Source organism: Pteronotus mesoamericanus, unplaced genomic scaffold, assembly GCF_021234165.1.
Source record: "Pteronotus mesoamericanus isolate MK-2021 breed Mesoamerican mustached bat unplaced genomic scaffold, CSHL_Meso_final contig_202, whole genome shotgun sequence".
NCBI lineage: Eukaryota > Metazoa > Chordata > Mammalia > Chiroptera > Mormoopidae > Pteronotus > Pteronotus mesoamericanus.
The window spans coordinates 2,639,344-2,657,726 of record NW_026555086.1 but is presented as its reverse complement, the minus strand read 5'-3'; the positions used below and the strand labels follow the sequence as shown (position 1 = coordinate 2,657,726).

At 52.3% G+C, this 18,383-nt stretch overlaps 1 protein-coding gene across 1 annotated transcript in view; it reads right to left on the bottom strand.

The window, feature by feature from the left end:
* Nucleotides 1-18,383, bottom strand: part of LONP2 (lon peptidase 2, peroxisomal) — a 52,148-nt gene that overhangs the window by 7,695 nt on the left and 26,070 nt on the right. The window contains exons 10-12 of the mRNA XM_054570308.1: nucleotides 17,412-17,538; nucleotides 13,923-14,056; nucleotides 696-835 (exon numbers count right to left, since the gene is read on the bottom strand). Coding sequence (XP_054426283.1) covers nucleotides 696-835; nucleotides 13,923-14,056; nucleotides 17,412-17,538 — 401 coding nt within the window. The remainder of the gene's footprint in view (nucleotides 1-695; nucleotides 836-13,922; nucleotides 14,057-17,411; nucleotides 17,539-18,383) is intronic.

Below are 18,383 nucleotides of genomic sequence, written 5' to 3'. Positions count from 1 at the left end.
GGCCTAGGAGATGAGCCACATACACAAGCACAGCCAAGTCAGGGAAACAGAGGCAGCAGGAGACCTTTCTCATCCTACCGAAGTACCCGTGTCCGAGAACTGAGTGCAGCGCGCCCACCAGCGCTCACACGAGGCAGGACCTCCCCTTGGGGGACCTGTCTTGGGGGCGGCAGGGCTGTGGCCTGTGGCTCTGGGGAAGGGCGGGGTTGCGGATGTTTGCACCTTTTCCAAGGGGCCTAGGTGGTGAGTTATCCTGATTTTAAAATGTTCTCAAAATCATGGAAGGCAGCTATTGAAGCTGTGGGGCTCCATGCGTGTCACAGATCCCTGGGGCAGGAAAGTGACCAGCTCTGGGGACCAAGACGACTCGCGGACATCAGATGTGGGGGGCAACGGCACTGCAGCTTTATCCCCAGAGCCCTGCACGGGGCCCTGTCTGCGGCAGGGAACACGTCACCCTGGGCTTCCGGAGAAGGAGGAGGGTCAGGCCCTGGACTGTCTGCAAAAGCCGTGTTCTCGCATGAGGCACTGGCACTCGGTGCCACGGAGAAAATGGGTTTCCGAGATGGAGACAAAGTTCAGCCTCCCAAAACACCCGATTCTGCACCTCACCCGCCCACTAGGCCGCCAGCAGAGGAGGTGGTGGTGCGGGCGGGGGGCGGGGCAGATGATCAACGGAAAAGGAGACCGCTCACCTCCATCTCGTACATCGGCGGCCCCAGGATGTCCTTGAGTGCGTGGAAATCAATCAGAATCGGCATTTCAGGTGGCAGGCCAAGGTCGGCCGCATCACTGATAGACTCAGGCTTGGTGTCCAAGACGTGCTCTCTGCACCCTGAGAGAGAGAGCTGTGTTTAGGAACCCAGAGCTGCGCGGTGGGTGTCAGGCAGAAGCGCAGAGGACCCCCACGGTTAGGCCCTGTGCCCGCAACTCGGGAGGAGTCGGTCCCACCAGAGCCCCTGGTTGGGGTGGGGGGGGGCGTGACGCCTCGCCTTGCACACGCAGTGCCTCGCACTGTTTGCCACCTGCCCCCCACACCAGTGTGAGCTCCAGGAGGGCAGCGACCCCACCTGCCTCCTTCGTAAACACTACGTTTGCACGCCTGGCGCTGTTCCACCAGCGGCCCGCGGAGGCCAGGCGTCGAGGGTCAAGTGCAGCAGGCCACCTGGCACCGCCCTGCGAGGCTGGCGGCCCAAGCGTCCACGCCCCTCTTCGGAGGAGCCCGACTGGTGCCCCGTTTCCCGAGAGGCAATGTGGACCGCGAAGGGACGGAACCTGCGTGAGCAGTCCTCGTCTGGAAACACACGGCCGGCTCCAAGGTGGCCGGTGCCCGCTGGCAATGCCCGCGTGAGAGGGCATGACACCTGGTCCTGCCCTCTAGCCCTGGTGCTGCCCCGTGAAGTGCTTTAAGACAGCCTCTTCCTTCCATTCCCCGTTACATACCCCCTTCCTTCGGGAAACGGTTACTGTACTTGTTAGTATACAACATATAATTACGGTTACCTCACAGTGCACATCTAAATATATTTTGGTTTTGCGATGACTCTTCCATTCTGCCATCTCATCAAGTTAAAGAACTGCTGCTTTTCACTGACTCCCTTCCTTTCCAAACTGCTTAGTGACTGTGTGAGATAATATTAGACCCTAACTTTAGAGTCCACTGATAACTGGACACATCCAGGAGTGTCCCTAGATGATGCCCGTGCGCGGCAGCCTTGGTGTGACCTTCAGGGGCAGGGCTCCTCCTGGCGACTGAACCACAGGGACACGGACGACAGCGGCAGCAGGCCAGCCTTCCCGCTGTGTGCGGCTGGCGACGCGACCCCAAGCGGAGCGTGGGCCCCTGCGGGCTCCTCCTCTCTGCAGGACTCTGCGAGAGTGAGTCCTGTTCTGAGTCACGTCCCCAACCTTTCCAAGGTTGGCTCAGCCAGATTCTAGAAAGTCTTCCCTGATCCTTCCAGCTTCTCAAAGCACTGGGCTGCCCAGCAGCTTGTGGGAGGAGGCTGCTTGCTGCTCACCTAAGCGGCGGCAGAGGCCGAGGGCCGTGTGGCGAGGTGCTCCCCGGGCCCCTGCGGCCACCCGTCGCGCTGGGAGCAGCACAGAGCGCAGGTGCTGTGGCCTCCTTAAATCAATGCCCAGACAGGAAAGCGCCCTGTCTCCGGTTACCGGGCCCTGAGGAGGAAGCTCCGTGAGACCTCAGCCCATGCTGGGGAGGGGCAGCCGGCTAGGCTTTGGGTCGGGCTTTTCTGAGACCTACTTCCTGTTGCCAGCCTGGGTTCCACTATCGCGGGAGGAAGGGAAGGCAGGTGTGTGAAAGCCAACCCCGTTACGTAACCTGAGCTTTAGGACACCGGCCCCCCTGGGAGCCATGAATTCGGAGCTTTGAGCGGCAGGGGTGGGGGTGGGAGAGTGATTTCTAATGCAACTAGACCTGACTGCATACAAAACGACAGCTCACTCCAGGCTTTAGGCCTATCAGCTGTGCCATGAGAAATTCAATAACCTTAGCACCAACCTGCGCTTCCAAACGTTCCATCCTCAGAACACAAGCCTACAGAGCTGAAGCTCAAGTCGAGGAAGCGGGGCAGCCGGCCCGCAAAGACGGGCTGGCACGGGCTGGAGGCTCCTCCAGGGGCTTGTGGAAGGCAGGCGGGGTGAGGGGAGGCACACAGGACGCCACAGGGGGTCCTCAGCAAAGCCCTAAACAGCAAGCACAGCGCCATCTCCCAGAGACGCCCCTCAGGACGGGCCCAGGACACGGCTGCCCCGAGGCCCCTGCACACGCCTTCAGGGACCACTCAGCTAGCGCCACGTGCCCCGGCCAGGAGGGGCAGAGGCCCTAGGGCGCACTGCCGGCCTCGCCCAGACCAACATTCAAGCAACACAGGCATTTTCGGGCCAGGCAGGCCAGACCGTGAAGAAAGTTTTACCTCCCAACGTACTGTGGAGTGTGTCCCACAAATCTTCCTGCTGGAATTGTGGCATGTTCTTCTTCTAGGTCCTGCTCCTGGGCTAAAACAGTGGCCCTCCACCCGTGGATAGTCGTCATGGAAAAAACTATCGTACCACTGAGGAACAGAGAGGTTTAACTCGAAGTAGGACCCATGTCGTGACTGCCGAAGCAAAGGCTCTGGGGAATGAGCTTCAGACGCGACAGAGCAAGGCCGAGGACGGGAAGAGGTCTCAGGCGCTGCGGCTCCTGCGGATGGACAGACTGGTGCGGCCTCTCAGGGACGCCACCTGCCAGCACCCTGAGGGCCTGCCGGTGCTAACAGCAGAGCCAGCGGTCCCCGTGCAGGTGCCACCCACCCCAAGGGCAAAGTCCAGGCGGCAGCCCCATCCTACCCTCAGTGGTCGGTGCAGCCCACGACAGCCAGGCCACACATTCAGCGGAGGACCCGGGGGGAGTGAGCTGTGCTCCAGCACCAAGAGGAAGTTCTTGTGAAACAACGTGAAATGACGGGAGGAGGGGTGTGAGAGCACGTGGGGGGGGCGCGGGAGGGGCCGCGGGGGCACAGGAGCAGCTCAGAGTAATGGGTTGCTCCGTGGCTGGGATTGGCTAAGGCAGGCCACTGAGCAGCTGCCAGTTAATTCCTGTTTATGGGGAAGGCGAGGGTCCGGTCTTCCCAGCACCGTTTGCTGAAGAGCCTGTCCTTCCCCACGGGGAGCACCGGCGCCCTGTGAGAAGCCAGGTGACCTCAGGGCTGTGCCTTCATTCCTATGCTCGGCTGGCTGTCCCGGGGGCCACATGCCCTGTCTTAATTGCCGCAGCTTTGTGGGAAGTTCAAAGCCAGGAGGTGTGAATCTTCCACTTTGTTGTTCTTTTTCAAGACTGTTTTGGCTATTTGGGACCCACTCCAACTCCATATAAAGTAGAAGATCAACCTTTCTTTCCACTTCTCTGGAAAAGGCTGCTGAAGTTTTGGAAGAGGTTGCATTCTATCTGGAGATCGTAGCAATGTTAAGTCTTCCAATCCGTCAACACGGTATTTTTCCGCTCATTTTTAAACTCCTTTCCAGCAACGTTTTGTAGTTTTCAGCACAGAAGTCTCCCATCTCCTCGGTGAGATTTATTCTTAAGTATTTAATTCTCTTAGATTGAGAGGCAACCGAATGATGTTTCTCTTGCCCATCAATGTTTCTCTCCCTCTTTCTCCTTCCCTTCCCCCTCTCTAAAAATAAAATCTTTTAAAAAGTGAGTAAATGTAAAGGGCTTAGAAGACTTAGCATATAGCAAGAATTTTATAAATGACAATTATCGTTCCTGCCTGAGTTATCACAACAGCATACTAATTTGGTTTCTTCTTGTTGTTGTTTTAATGGACATTCTCCTAACTTTTATTTTTTAAAGTTTATTTCTCTCAATTTTCTTCTGTATTTTTCCATAATTTGGTTTCTTTACGTAGCTCTCCTACTATCCATTTTACTCACGACTTATAGGTCTGTCTTTCTAAATCACTTCTGTCATTTTATTGCAAAGCAAACCAATCCCTAACTTCTTAGAGCTGTACTGGAGACAGACCACACGCAGCGCCGACCCGCGTTTCTGGCCTGCCGCTGCCCGCACACACCTGCAGGGCCGGAGGGCGGGCGGACCGGCCCCCAGGCTGCGCCTGAACTGATATTTAGGGAGTGCCTTCTCGGGCAAGCGCTGGGCCCCAGACTCCTTGTCTGTGAGGCGACGTCGGACCAGAGGACCTGTCACCTATGTGTCCCACTTCATCTAGTGCCTCACATGGAACAGGTATTCACTGTGGTCTCCTGCATTAGACTCAGTTTGGGCTGTTTAAATTCTTACATCGTAATAACATCTGTGGACAACTGACAAATTGCCGAAATACTTAATCCCAACTTCAATTTGTCAAAAAATTATTTGGTTTTTAACAATGCTGACTTTGGCAAGCAAACAACATTTTTCATTGGTGAAAATTAATTATGTAACAGAATTATTACTAAATGATTAAACCCCCTTTCGCGGGGGTTGAATCCGACCACACCGGCTCCTGCGGACAGTCTGCAGAGCGCTGTCTGCATGCCAGGTGCAAGAGGGGCGCTGCGGGTGCACTGGCAGCTATTCTGCAGAGGTTGTGCGCGAACCGATGCAGGAGAACACTGTTTACAGCTTAGCTTGTCAGCACACAAGGATTCGTATACGTGGCTACAGACCCCGTTTAGGTAGGAAGAGAAAGACTGGTATGGCTGCAGTTGTAAAAATGATGAAGTTTAAATTTTTTCCCAAACCGAGACAAGTATAAAAAGTGCACGGCGTGCTGAGATTACCAGTGGCTTTGTCACTTCTTACAGGAGAATACAAGTGTGTGTGCTTCAGAGCACACTGACCGCAGATACAATGGATCTGAGAGGCTCCTCTTGGGAAGGCAGAAAGGGAAAAACAAAGTATCTTCAAAACAAATCAGAAAAAACCCAAACCTTCTCAACTGTATAATTTGCACTGTCAGTTTCAGGCTAATCTTTTCCAGAAAAGCCACGCTCCCAGCCAGAGAAAGTGTGCTGAGGGCACCGGGGACCGGGACCTGGGCAGGGCGGCCAAGGTGGCGGGGGGGGGCCCGCGCATTCGGGGTCTGTCTTTAAGGGAACAGGCTGTGATGGAGAAGCCGGAGGAGCGGGTGCCCAGAAAAACCTTCATACCGGCAAGAAATTTTTTGAAGTCTTTCTGCCAATATTTTCTTCATGTTTGGGGGGATGATGAAACAGCCTTAATAGTACCAAGTACAATTTCTTTCAAGTCTACCTACTAAACATTTCTACTACATATTAACTATTCAGCCACAGATGTAGATTATGACTGTGAGCCATTTCTCAATTTTAATAATAGTTACTATTTGTGCAAATAAAAAACATCAAAAAAGAGTACCTGGAAAACATGTTTTCCATCTACTTACCCATTCAAATTAACTTGGAGTTGTAAGCAGATGATCACTCTGTCTCAGCCTACAAACCCTACAACATCCATTATATAGTAAATACAACAACACTCCCACGGTCAGTCTGGTGCCCCCACAGCGCTGCAGAACGAGCATTTCGCCCACACCTAACAATCGCTTGTTTCTGCATCTACCTGCCCCAACAGGCTGCATACTCGTGGGTTCCCGTCCGTCATCTTCCCAGACCCCCAAGACCCGGCACGTGGGGAGTGCCCGGTAAGCTCTGGCTGACCCACTGAGGAAACGAGCTGGTGTTACACGAGGCCCAAGACACGGGACCCCAACTTGCAGCTGCCTTCCAGTGGGGGGGTGGTGGTGTGCTAATAAATCTCTTTTCCTGTAGTAGAGATTCAGAAAATAGTCTTGGAGAATTATTTTGATTAGCAGTTAAAATGCAGAGACCATCTGTAATATAAAAAAAAAGGACTGCATCATTTTACTGTCTTGCAGCTTCAAAGGCTGGTTTTGATGACAGGTGACAGGGACAGCCGCGGCCTCCGCCTCTCCCTCCGACGCACCGGCGGGCAGTGGCAGGCCAGGGGGGCGTCGCCTGCCCCGCGTGCAGCTGCCTCTGGTCCCCCGGCAGGTTGCTCTGTCACGCGGGGCAGCACTGCTGAGGGCGCAGTCGGCGCGCGTCGGGGAAGTGCCGAGGACACCAGTGCGCTACCGTCACCTCCACATGAGAACGCCGCTTGACTTTGGGTGTTTGGACACAACATGCTGCCTAATATCTCTACAAATGCAAGTAATTTATTACAGAAAGTCTTATCTCTAGGTGCAATTTCTTTTTATAATCTCAATTTGCTGTACCAGACCCTGCAGACCCCGGAGCTTTGGAACCGGCAAGCCAGGCGCAGTGGCACCGGCCCCTGAGCCGGCGCCCACGTTCCTCAGCGGTCCACCTGGGGTCCTGGGATTTGGGGACTTTATTTATCCGGAGCCACTAATACAATCAAAGGGAAGGAAGGCCAGCAGAACAGATGAGGCAAGTCTTCAAATGCTGAACACGAAACTGGAAACCGAAACGTCTACACTGTACCTGTGCGACTGGGCTCTTAAGTAATGAGCTTGAGTCTGAGGGATGGCTGGTCAGCAGCACAGACTTCGGTGCTGGCTGAGGGAAGCCCTTCCAATAACAGTACGTCTTACACTGTGATGGCTGTTGAGCTGCTATAGCCTCTTAAATTTGTACATTCTGTAGGGATAAATAAAAAACTTCACAGTTATGCTGCCTGAAGATTAGGATTATGTAGGCCACTTTGAGTCCAGCCCCCATGATGCTATTAAAAGTGTGACTTGTCACACTGTGTTCAAGTCCTCTCGCCCCCAGACACAGCACTTCCTCAGGCACTAACACTCTCGACTTCTGAGCGCTTTAACCATCCAGCATGAACAGCCAAAGCAGCTGGTCTGTGGTTTTTGGGTTCAGAGGCACACACACAAATTAGTCTCCCTTTTTTTGTTTTAACTGTAGCCAGAAAGGAAGATAAAGGATTTAGGTTAAAATGTTTGAGGACTTTTTATGTAACTGGAACCAAGTAAGAGAAAATTCCCAATTATCCTTGCTTAACTAAAAACAGCTAACACAGGTTTTATGTCCAAAAACTAAATGAGAACAGCAACAAAATCCACAGTGAAAGCTGACAAATACAGGCTATTGCAGTCATTGCTAAAGCAGCGCTCAGCTGCCTGTGGGTCTTACTGAGCTCTCCCCTGAAGGCCCACCGAGCCAGCAACGTTGCTCTCCTCGGTTGGTCCTGCAGCGCTGGAGCTCCGCCCCCGGAACGGCCCAGCCACAGGCTTTCTTAAGGGCGCTAAACAAGCCCTTTCAACTCTTGGACCTGGGGGCTGCTTTCACAGAAATGGAATGCTGGGAAACCTTCTCTAAAAGAAGCGCACACACAAAAAGTCTGTGAGAGCCAGCCTTCAAGACGGTCCCCGATGACCCCAACCTCCTGGTAGTCAAGACCTGTCTGGTGCCCTTTCTCATGACCAGCGGCCCGGTGCTGAGCCTACGGAGAGCTCCAGGGGCGCGGAACTGGAGACGGGGCCAGCGGTCAGCACGGGGCTAAGCTCCACAAACAGGCCTGTCAGTGACTGGGAGGGGGAGCCTGCGCTGAGCCCGCAGCGGGCTGACCCTCGACTGCACCGTCCCAAGGGCCTGAGCAGAGCCGCCTGGCTCAGTGGCCCTGGGCCCGGGCCCAACAAGCCGGAAGGGTGGGAACGGCTCCTGAAGCGCTCTGACCTACCAAGTTCTGGGGTGACGTGCGGCGCAGCACTGAGGGGCTAACAGAAAATATAAAAGAAAGAGACAGACCCTGCGAGCAGTACAAGGCTGCTCCAAGACAAAAGAATTCAGCCGACAGGGACTCAGAGCTGAGAACTCCCTAAACACGCAGTATGAACTGCTTTCTGTTAATACAAGAAACGCATTCACGACAGCAGACCCGAGGAAGGATCAAAGCGCTGGATTCTCCCGCAGGAACAGCTTCCTGTTTTGGTTAGGAAGGAGCGGCACTTAAAATAGCACCTCGCAGGCTTGAGAAGGGACGTGACGAAGTAACGGCAGGAAGCCACAACAAAGCAGGCTGAGAGAGCCCCGCGGAGCACTGGGCTAGGACAGCTGAGAGGAGCCGGCTGACAGCTGACAGTGAGAGGGAGGCACAGCGAGGAACGCACAACCACGCACACCGGGCTGCGGCCCTCTCCCCCGGCGAGGCCGCGTGGCCCCGAGCACACTGGCTGGAGTGGCAGGACACCGCTCCTCACGCGGCAAACAGCCAGAGCGTGGTGGAGGGGGAGATTCCCGCTAGCTGGAACGTGCGGGTACCTCGCGCTGCTGCATGTTCAACTGCGCAGTTGTCTGGAAAGGACACACCAAAAAACGAAGGCTATAACAGCTGCCTTCTTTGCGTCCCGGCATGAGGGAAACATATCAGAGAAGCATGCATGTCACAGTGCGAAGGAGTCAAGCGGAGACCCCCGCCGAGTTTCAGAAGCCGTCCCGGAGTGAGAAGGGCGGTCCAGCCGGCCCGGGGTTGGCCGGGTCTGGTGGCGGCAGGGCCCGGGAACCCATCCTGAGCGCAGGCGTGCATCTCCAGGGCCACCCTACCCTACCGCTCCAGGCTCCCGCCAGCCACTGCCTGGCCCTTCCCTAGCGTGGCACTGGGAAACAGCCACACGCGCCATGATGTGTCTGTCCACAGTCGCACGGGTAGGCGGCGTTTACTGGGGAATGCTGGGGAGGAACGTACAGGTCAAATCAGGCTCACACTAGACAGCCACTAAGGACACCATTCAGCTGAGACTGTACGACATTCTATGAGGTGCTGAGTGGTGGCCCGAAGGGACCAAACACAGGGTTCATGGGCCTTTTTTTGCTTGCTTTGGCTGTCACCATTATTTCTGCATTTTCCTGGAGGTCCCCGCTAGTATGGTGGGGAAGAAATGAAACACAAGGTATAACAGTCAGAAAGGAAAGTGTAAAAACTGACGTTATTTGCATTTGTGCTGATTAGTGGTGTTTACAGAAAGTTCAAAAGAATCTACAGTTAGAATTAATAATCTGACAAGTGTGCCGGATATAGGCTAATGTAGCATTCCCATATACTAGCAACAAAAGAAATTAGAAAATAATTAAAACTATCATTTACAAGAATATACACACAAATATCAAACTAAGAATATATCTAAAGAAAAAAATATGCAAAAGCTCACCACTGAAAACTATTAAAATGCTTAAAAACATTTATTAAGATTTAAATAAACAAAGCTAGTCATTAATCAGAAGAGCCGGTAATACCAAATTGTCAATTTTCCCCAAACTGATCTATAGATTCGATGCGATCCCAATCAAACTGTCAGGAGGTTTTACTTACTTGTTTCCTGGTAGAAATTGACACGTTGGTTATAAAAGTGACACAGATATTTGAAGCACCTACAATGGCCAAGGCATCTCGAAGGAGGACGCAGCTGGAGGACCTGGCCCCGGGTGCGAGGCCGCCTCAGACACGGTCACTGCCGAGACTGCGCGCAATGCTGCCCCAGGACACTCCCTCCTCGGCCCCGTGCGCCTGCTCCCCCACCATTAAGTGAGCTCTTCAACCCATTTTTCCTGTACCTATTTGTCTGAGATTGCCTAGCAAACCCGCTTCACAGTGCTGCTTTAAACGGTATGTATAAAGCTTACCCATAAAAACATCTAAGACACCTCATGAATGATGGTTAAGTTTGTGTTTATTCTGTCCCTCTTTTTTTCCTAGCCAAATTTTCAAGTGACCTCTAGGAGAATAGTAAGAAATTAACATCTTGAGATTCATTAAGTTTAATGTGGCTTCTCTAGTAAACACTTATTTTTTAAAAAATAGAGATGCACTGTATTCTCAGAAACCTTATAAGGGTTGGTTCCGATACAAACCCTTCACCGAGGATGCTTTTTAAGGAAAAACCCTTCCTAGACATTGATGGGCACATATGGTACCTGAGCACCTGAACAAGTGGACGTGACCTGACTCCCACAGAGGAGCTTCCAAGTTTGCGACGTGGGACACACGGGGCGTCGCCCCCGGCGAAGGGCAGGCACAAAGCAAAGTCAGACTTTGGCCACACGGCTCATCCCTCAGCCCAGCCGATGACTTCTCAGAAAGGAGAAGGGCAACTCCGAAGCGGCTGCCGGCACACAGAGCAGAGGCCACCCCGCTGTCACGGAGGGATTCCCTTATTTACAGTGAGTGACCCGCTCTGCAAACATTCGTCCTCTGACGGGTCCACTATCATCTTTCTATTTTCCCACCTGCCTTTTAAACCCCGTTGTTGTTTGTTCCGCTTAACTGCCAGCGAAGACCCCACAAACACAAAGACAAACTGTTCGCGCACCAGCGTTTCTGGGCCCCCTCCAGAAAATTCCTCTGACACAGGGAGGTTTCTGCCTGTTTGGAAGCCCGTGGCCTGAAATGACTCTTTTCCTGGCAGTCACTCTGAGTCCAGCAATATTTTTAACATTAAAAATAACTCCCTCACTGCACTGCTTGAAATTTCTAAAACAACTCCTTTATTTTATACTCTAATTTTAAAGAATGCATTTCTTGATGAGAAACTTTCAGTTACTGTGCTAGCGCCATCTGAACTTTGTGGCACAAAATCCTCTCGTAGACCTTCCTGTGGAGTTTTTCTTTTGGATTGGTTGAGGTCAGGAACACCACATTCAGGATACCTTGCGATTATCTGACTAAAATCTGGAGCAGAGTCATTTACAGTAACTCAAGGGCACCTTACAACATCAAAACCTCTTGGAGTCCACGTGCTTCTAAAAAAAGCTACAACCAAAATCATCCTCAAGAGACAAGCATTTATCCTAATTATTCATCTGAATGTCCCAGGTAGCTACCCGCTACCCACATCTACTTATGTTATCCTTTAGGATTTTTTTCTGTGATCACGGATTAAAAAAAAAGAATCCAATATATGTTACCTCGAAAAACTGTATGTTCTCCCAAAGTGCACAAGCTGTTTGAGCAAATTTTTGAATACTTCTGGGCTATCTTTAAACGGCTACTGTGGTCACGGGCCCTACTGGAAGCACACTGGCAGGCATGTGTGAACAGTAAACGTTGCAAACGATGACACATTTCCGGCGACATCAAATCCCTCTGACAGGTTTATCATCAAAAACACCCGATCTGAATCCTGCGCACAATTTCCAAAATGTGCTAATCTAGACAGACTCACTTCACACCCTGCCTCTCTAGGACGTCACAGACGAGGACAAAGGACACCAGCTCAGGGGCTGAGGGCTCGGCACAGGGAGTGTCCTGAGAGCAAAGAAGGGGAAACTCCAGGATGCAGGCCTTCCAATTAGAGAGGGAACAAAGGGACACAGAGAGACAGCGCGCCATTCTTGCTGTCAGCTAATACCAGTGTGTCCACCCTTACTGGGTTTATTTTGGCTCTCAGAAATATTTTTAAAATGTATTTTTAATTATAGCGGATATGCAGTATTATGTTAGTTTCAGGTGTACATTACTTGCCTACCTTATGAAGCTGTGCCCCCAGTAAGCCTCGTCCCTACCTGCCCCCCTGCGCTGCCATCGTCACGGTGCTGCTGACGCAGCCCCTGCGCGGCGCACGGCATCTCCATGGGTCGCGGTGCGAGTGGCAGTTCATGCCCCCAGGCCCTTCTCCAACCCCTTCTTGGCAGCCCCCCCCCCCCCATTCCATTCTTGGTAGGCTACCACCCATGGAGGGCAGTCTTTAAAAACACAGATTTTCAAGAAATGATGGTCTGAGCCTGTGTTTATCTTTAAACTTCCTCTCCAAGTCCTACTTAAAATGACAAGAAATACAAAAAAGGAAAAACCCATGAGAACAAAGAGAATAAGAAAGATAAGAGCTGACCGCACAGGCCGACAACGTTCTGGAAAACAGCAGGGCATGCAGAGGACCTAACAAGAAAGGGGGGCCTGGAAGTCTGTGGGGCAGGGGGTCAGCAGCAAAATCCTACAAAGGCTCGGAAATTTGAGGTTAGTCTTGAAAACGTGGGTGAGGTGTGGACTACAGACAAACATGGGAGTGTGTGTAAGAAACAATCAGAGCTCGAGATCGGGGCGCTGCCAGCTCCCAGGCAGCAGAAGAGGGGCGGCAGCGCCCCCTGGGGAGGAACCCAAGGGCGCAGGGGGCAGGGTGAATCATCGCACCAGGAGCGACTCTGGGAACGGCTACTTTTTTTTGACAATGCTGTTAAATGCAACAGAATGAAACCCAGGGAAGATGTTGAAGTCCATCTGTTCCACTGAGCCGACCACAAATCATGGTTCCTTAACCACACTCGCCGGACTCCTTTCTAGAAAGACCTACGGACGGAGTAGACCACCTGATAAATCGCTTTGCTGTGGGAGATTCTCCCAGTTCCCTGCGACTGGAGTCACGTTTGCGTTTGGGCAACGGGAGTGGCTGCATCACTGAGACTCCACACAGGCCTGGGGCAGGAAGTCAAAAGATCTTAGCTGGGTGCCGAAAAAGTCCACGTTTGACTAATTCCGATAATAGAACCCTTCCCCCCTTTCCTTCCCCGCCACCACCTCTACATTATTCTTTAAAGAAAAAAAAAATTTAGTTTACATTTAAGTCGTGTAGTTATCAGAGAAAAGGTGTGAGAAAAGCCCCTTCATTACCTATGTAGCTACTGCAGAGGACAGAGACCTGTCCCGTCTCCCTGGGCAGGCAGCACGGGTGCCCTTCCTGCCGCAGCAACTTTCCGCGCTGTAAGTATCAAACGACTCAACAGCAAGGAGGGAAAAACGAGACCCCGGAACCTGCGCGCGAGGCGCACCACCACCGCATACCCGGGGCCCGGCGCCCCGCGCCCCTCAGGCCGCCTGCGATGTGCTCGCGCTGGGCCGCCAGGACGTTACAACGCGCGCTGCCTGGCTGTTCCGTCGGGCGCACTGACCTTAGACGGTCAAATAAAAAAACACGGCAAGAGACAAAGCAACAACGGCCGCCCGGTGGGAGCGCCCTGCCTCGAACCACAAACATACAGGTCACATCACCACGCGCTGCATCTTATCAGTCTCTTTGCATAATAAGGTTGGGTCTGATGGGTGTATTCTTGGTCCTAGAAATGCTTATCTACAAGTATAGGCACTTGATTTTATAAAAAGTCACTTTGGAGCAAAAAGGGTTGGTAATTACTATCACTATTATTTTCTTTGTAAATCAATCAAATTAGACCTATTCTTTTGTCTGGTTGGCAAGAAATACCTATTTTTTGAGGTGCTGCAGAATTTTAGCTCATGCGCCGCGAGACGAGAAAGGTTGAAAATCGCTGCCTTAAAGCACCAGCCCCCAGTGTGAGTCCGCGCTACCTGCGCGGGAGATTCCTCTCGGTGAAACGCCAGGCCACGTGGGACCCACCGAGCTTCCGGAACCCCGCCCGCACCCCGCCCACCGCAGACCGCGCAGCCGCGCCACGTCACGGACCTTCGGCCTCCGCGCCGTCTGAGCGCTCCAGCTTGGCTTCCTTGTGCTGTCCTTCGGCGACCTTCACCGCCACGGCGCGACAGAGGGCGCCCAACTTCCGGTCCAGGGAGCGAACCCCCGCCTCTCGCGTGTACCTGTCATCAGGGAGCAGAGTTTTATTTTTGGTTAGAGACCCCCAGTAAAAATAGGGTGACTGGCATTTACACCAAGTGTGTCAACTGCACAGTTGCAAGTTCATTACTTGCTCTTGAGTACCAAGTCCCTCACATTTAGAAACTCCGGATAAAAGCATTGTTACTGCCTCAACACGCAGGTGTCTTTTCGGCTACAACGCCCCCTTCGCGCAGACTCTGCGGAGCGGCTACCCTGGGTTAACAGCCAAGCCCCAGGTTCTCCGCAGCCAGGCTGGCCGCACATAACACACCTTCTCCTCTTGCAGGATGCGCGAGCGCTGTCTTAAACAAGACCCGTCAATGTAAGAAGATGCCAGATACATTTCTGACGCTTCAAGTATGGCTGAAAAAAACCCCAAAACCAGAAACCTTTTTCCGCTCAAGCAAAAAATAACCTGAGACCGAAATCTGGTTTTTACTAGACAGTGTGCCAGTCGCCACTGCTCCGCGTGTTTCCACCGCAGAGACCCGCGAGGGAGGCAGGTCGAGGGCCGCGAGCGCCATGATTCCGCGCAGAGGTCCCTCCGTGCGCGTGCGCAGCGCCATCTCCCACCGCGCGGCCCGGATCCCAGATCCACGGCCCCGCCCCCGCGACTCGCGGCACAGCCACGTAGGCCCCGCAGGACTCTAGGGGTTTGCAGGGCAGCCTGAGACACTGGGTGGAGCTTGTGTAAAGAACGGGGTGTGACCAGCAGGCGGGCCTACATCCTAGACGTTAGGGAAGCGGGTTCTTAAGGCTCGGAGAAAAAACCAGTACAAACTCTTGGCCGAACACTCAAACTCAATTCCCTCAAAAGGGCAGGAGGCTCTGCGGTTAAAGTCCCCATTACACAGTCACGCGTAACCCCAGTGGGGAGGAAAACAGGAGGCGTCTAAAAAGCAAACCAACACAAAAACAAAACCGAAACCCCGAGGTGACTCCCCAGGCAGCCCCGCGCGCTGCTCCGCGGAAGCGGTCCAGACCGACGAGGGAGGAGCGGAGGAGCGCCCGGGGGAGTCGCGCCGGCACGCGGAATGGCAGCGGCAGTTCGGGGCGCACGGACCCGGCTGACAGCCACACATACGACGGCCACGATAAAATACCCTTCTGTAAGGCGTTCTGAACAGAATGGGTAGGAACCTGCCCTGACTGGGGTGGCTCAGTGGATCAAGCCTCAGCCTGCGAACCAAAAGGTCGCCCGGTTTGATTCCCGGTCAGGGCACAGGCCTGGGTTGCGGGCCAGGTCCCCATGAGGGGCGCTCGAAATCCTGCCCATGGATGTTTCCCTCTCTCCCTCCCTTCTTCTCTCTTAAAAAAAAAACCCAATAACGATTCACAGCTGACCGGAAGGAGGCAGACCGCGTCCACGCCGGAAGGGAAGCGTCGCCGGCCAGGTGCGAGCGGGCTCCTTCCCTCATCGTGACTCCGACGTGAAGGAGCCCAGGCGGCGCCGACTCCCGGAGGACGCAGAACTACTGTCCTCCGCGATCAGCAAGACGGAACAAAAGCCGCGCGCTTCCCGGGCGGCTGCCGCCGCCGTACAACACACACAAATCGCCAACTGCCACATTTGAGCTTGAAAAAAATGCGACCCTGTGAAAACAGGGTGGTACAGGCCGAGCTCGGCAGAAACTCACAGGAAAAGGGACTGAAGATGTTACGTAACTATACGTGCAACAGGAAGAAGAGCCTGAAGAAGCTAAGAACGTGGAGTTACGGCATAAAATTACACAGAGTAAGAAAACCAGTGGTCCTCTGACACAGGCAACTACCCCGGCGACCCCGGAAGGTTCGAACCCTGAGGCTGGGTCAAGGGGACTGGTAAGCGAGGCAGGAATCATCAGTCATAAAAGGAGAGTGTTCACGGGATGTGGGCCAGAGACGACACTTTGTGACGCCCGAGGGCTGTGTGGACACTGTTCGTGATGCCCGAGCGCTGTGCGGGAAGGAGCTCTAGATCCCAGGCGCAGGCGTAGGGCAGGACTAGGGCACCGCATCTCGGCTCCTCGGAGCGGCCGGCAGGCAGCCGGCGGCCACGCACCCTGGGAGGACAGGCGGCCGGAAGGCGGCCCAGCTCCCTCCTCCTGAGAGTTACGGGTCTACGACGGCGGCACGCGGAAGGATGAAAACCACATCCCAGGAAAAAAAGCCATGTCCTAAGTTTGGTAACTCACTAAGTATCTAAAATGAGCCTGGCAGAGCAAATACCTGGGCTGTTTTTAAAAAATACTAGAACTGCGAAGAGAAGTTTCCTGATGTCCACAGCTTTTAATACCTGATGTTTTGAGCTAACAATAGGGAAGAAATAGTTCTCCAGGCAACGTCTGGGAAATACAAAGTGATTACTCTTCGAGTCATTACTTAGACCCACACGCCATGGATATTTTACTCCGTCACTCAAATTTTGCAGATGGGGAAGCTCTCAAAAGGTTAAGTGACTTCTTGAAAGTCACCCAAAGGCACCAGGGGTATTATCGGGAATAAAGCTATTGCTGGAAGACTCTGGCATGTAAATCACCTGATTTATTTCTCCTGACATCGCCCACACAGTAAATCTCAAGTGAAGGAAAGGAACTCCCAGGTCAGATTTGGTCTTACTGTTTTGTATATAAATTTAAACAGACTTCCAAAGAAGGCTGGCTTAGATCACAAAGCAGTCTGGCCGTCCAACTTGAAGTCAAAGCACGGCAGTTACTGGGGAGGGCCGCCTGGGGAGGGCCGCCTGCGGAGCACTTGGCAGGGTGACCCCGTGGGCCGGGTGACGCAACGGGCCTGCAACGCTGAGCCAGGAGAGCTCAGAGAGGCTGCTGCGGGTGCACATTCTCAGTGGGCACGCTTTCCATTCAAATGCCTGGTTTATAAATTAGACTGCGCAACAGCCTCAGAGAGCTGCTGTGCTACCTGCCACAGGCGTGAGCACTTGGCAGCTGCTTGGGAAAGTACCTTCTGTTGTTCCAGTGTTGATTCTGAAGATGAAAACTCTAAGGACTTAAAAAATCTCTCAAAGAGGAGAAAAGAAAATCTGAATAACTTAAAGCAGATGCCTGAAAGCAGTATCTCACATATTAAGGGAATCTAACTTTTAAGATCCTGGGCCATAAAAGGTGTCTCAACATTTTCCATGATTTTGGCTCTTAATTTATCAGATTAATACCCTGCACTGCTATTGTGGAAAGGTCGACATTCTGGCTCAGGCAGTGTCCTCTGCTGGGAAGACTCTCAGTGCTAGCCTAACGCAGAGCCCAGCGAGAACCAATGGCCACAGACACGCGTGCTGGGAACCCGCGGGCTGCTCTGCCGGACTCGTACGCCCAGGGGCCGGGAGGGCTGACCCACCTGGTGATGATGTCCAGAGTTGTCACCTGCGGGATCTGGATCTGCTGAGGCGTCAGCCCGTGCTGCTCCAGCTGCTTGGGGATCAAGTGCCTGTGCGCGATCTCGATCTTCTCCTCCTGGGTGTACCCTGGGAAGGGGGACCTTGATTTGCAATTGCTCACGTGGCGCCCAGTTCCCAGCTTTTTTAGAGTAAGTTTAAGTATTACTTCTATGGAGATTATATAATCAGAATAAAGAAACTTACTCTTCTATCAACAACTGTTAGAATGCCCAGCTTTTCCCTAAGCAAAACAAGCATTTATTCAGCACAGTATTTCAAAGTCTCCTGATTAAATAACATCTCTCTGAAAGAAGAGGAAAAAAATCTCAAACCTTAGAGATAATTATCTCCATAGCTCAAATTTGAGTTTTTATTTTATTACTTAATCGGAAATACATCCCTTTTCCTTAGGATAATTTGATACATATCTGAAAATACTTAGAACATAATGAGACTTTAATTAAATAAGCAGTGGGTTCCAAGGGAAAAGCCCCACATAAATTTTAGCAACAAAATAACCCCAGAACGAGGATGTCCCTATAAAAGTTTCTTCCCTTTATATGCTGGAATTGTGTATATATAATTTATATATTTAAAAGATTTTACGTTCTTACTTATTTAAAAGCCTCAGTGAGTATAGATTTACTTTGTTTTTAAACCAGTAAAACAAAACTCCCCTAAATAACTGCCCTCTTTCCACTGAACAAGCAAAAATTAAAATGATGAACTGATAAGACATCTTCTGAGTAGGGGAAAAAAAAACAAACCCACGAAGCAGCAGAGAAGGTCAAGGATGAGCTAACCATACCTGCAGGAAGACAGTGCCAGCGTGTATCTATCTTTCCCATCAGTGTATCTTGTGAATTTTCTGCCTTAATTTGGGATTTCCAGGCACTTGGGTTTCCTGACTTATTCTATTTTCATTTTAACAA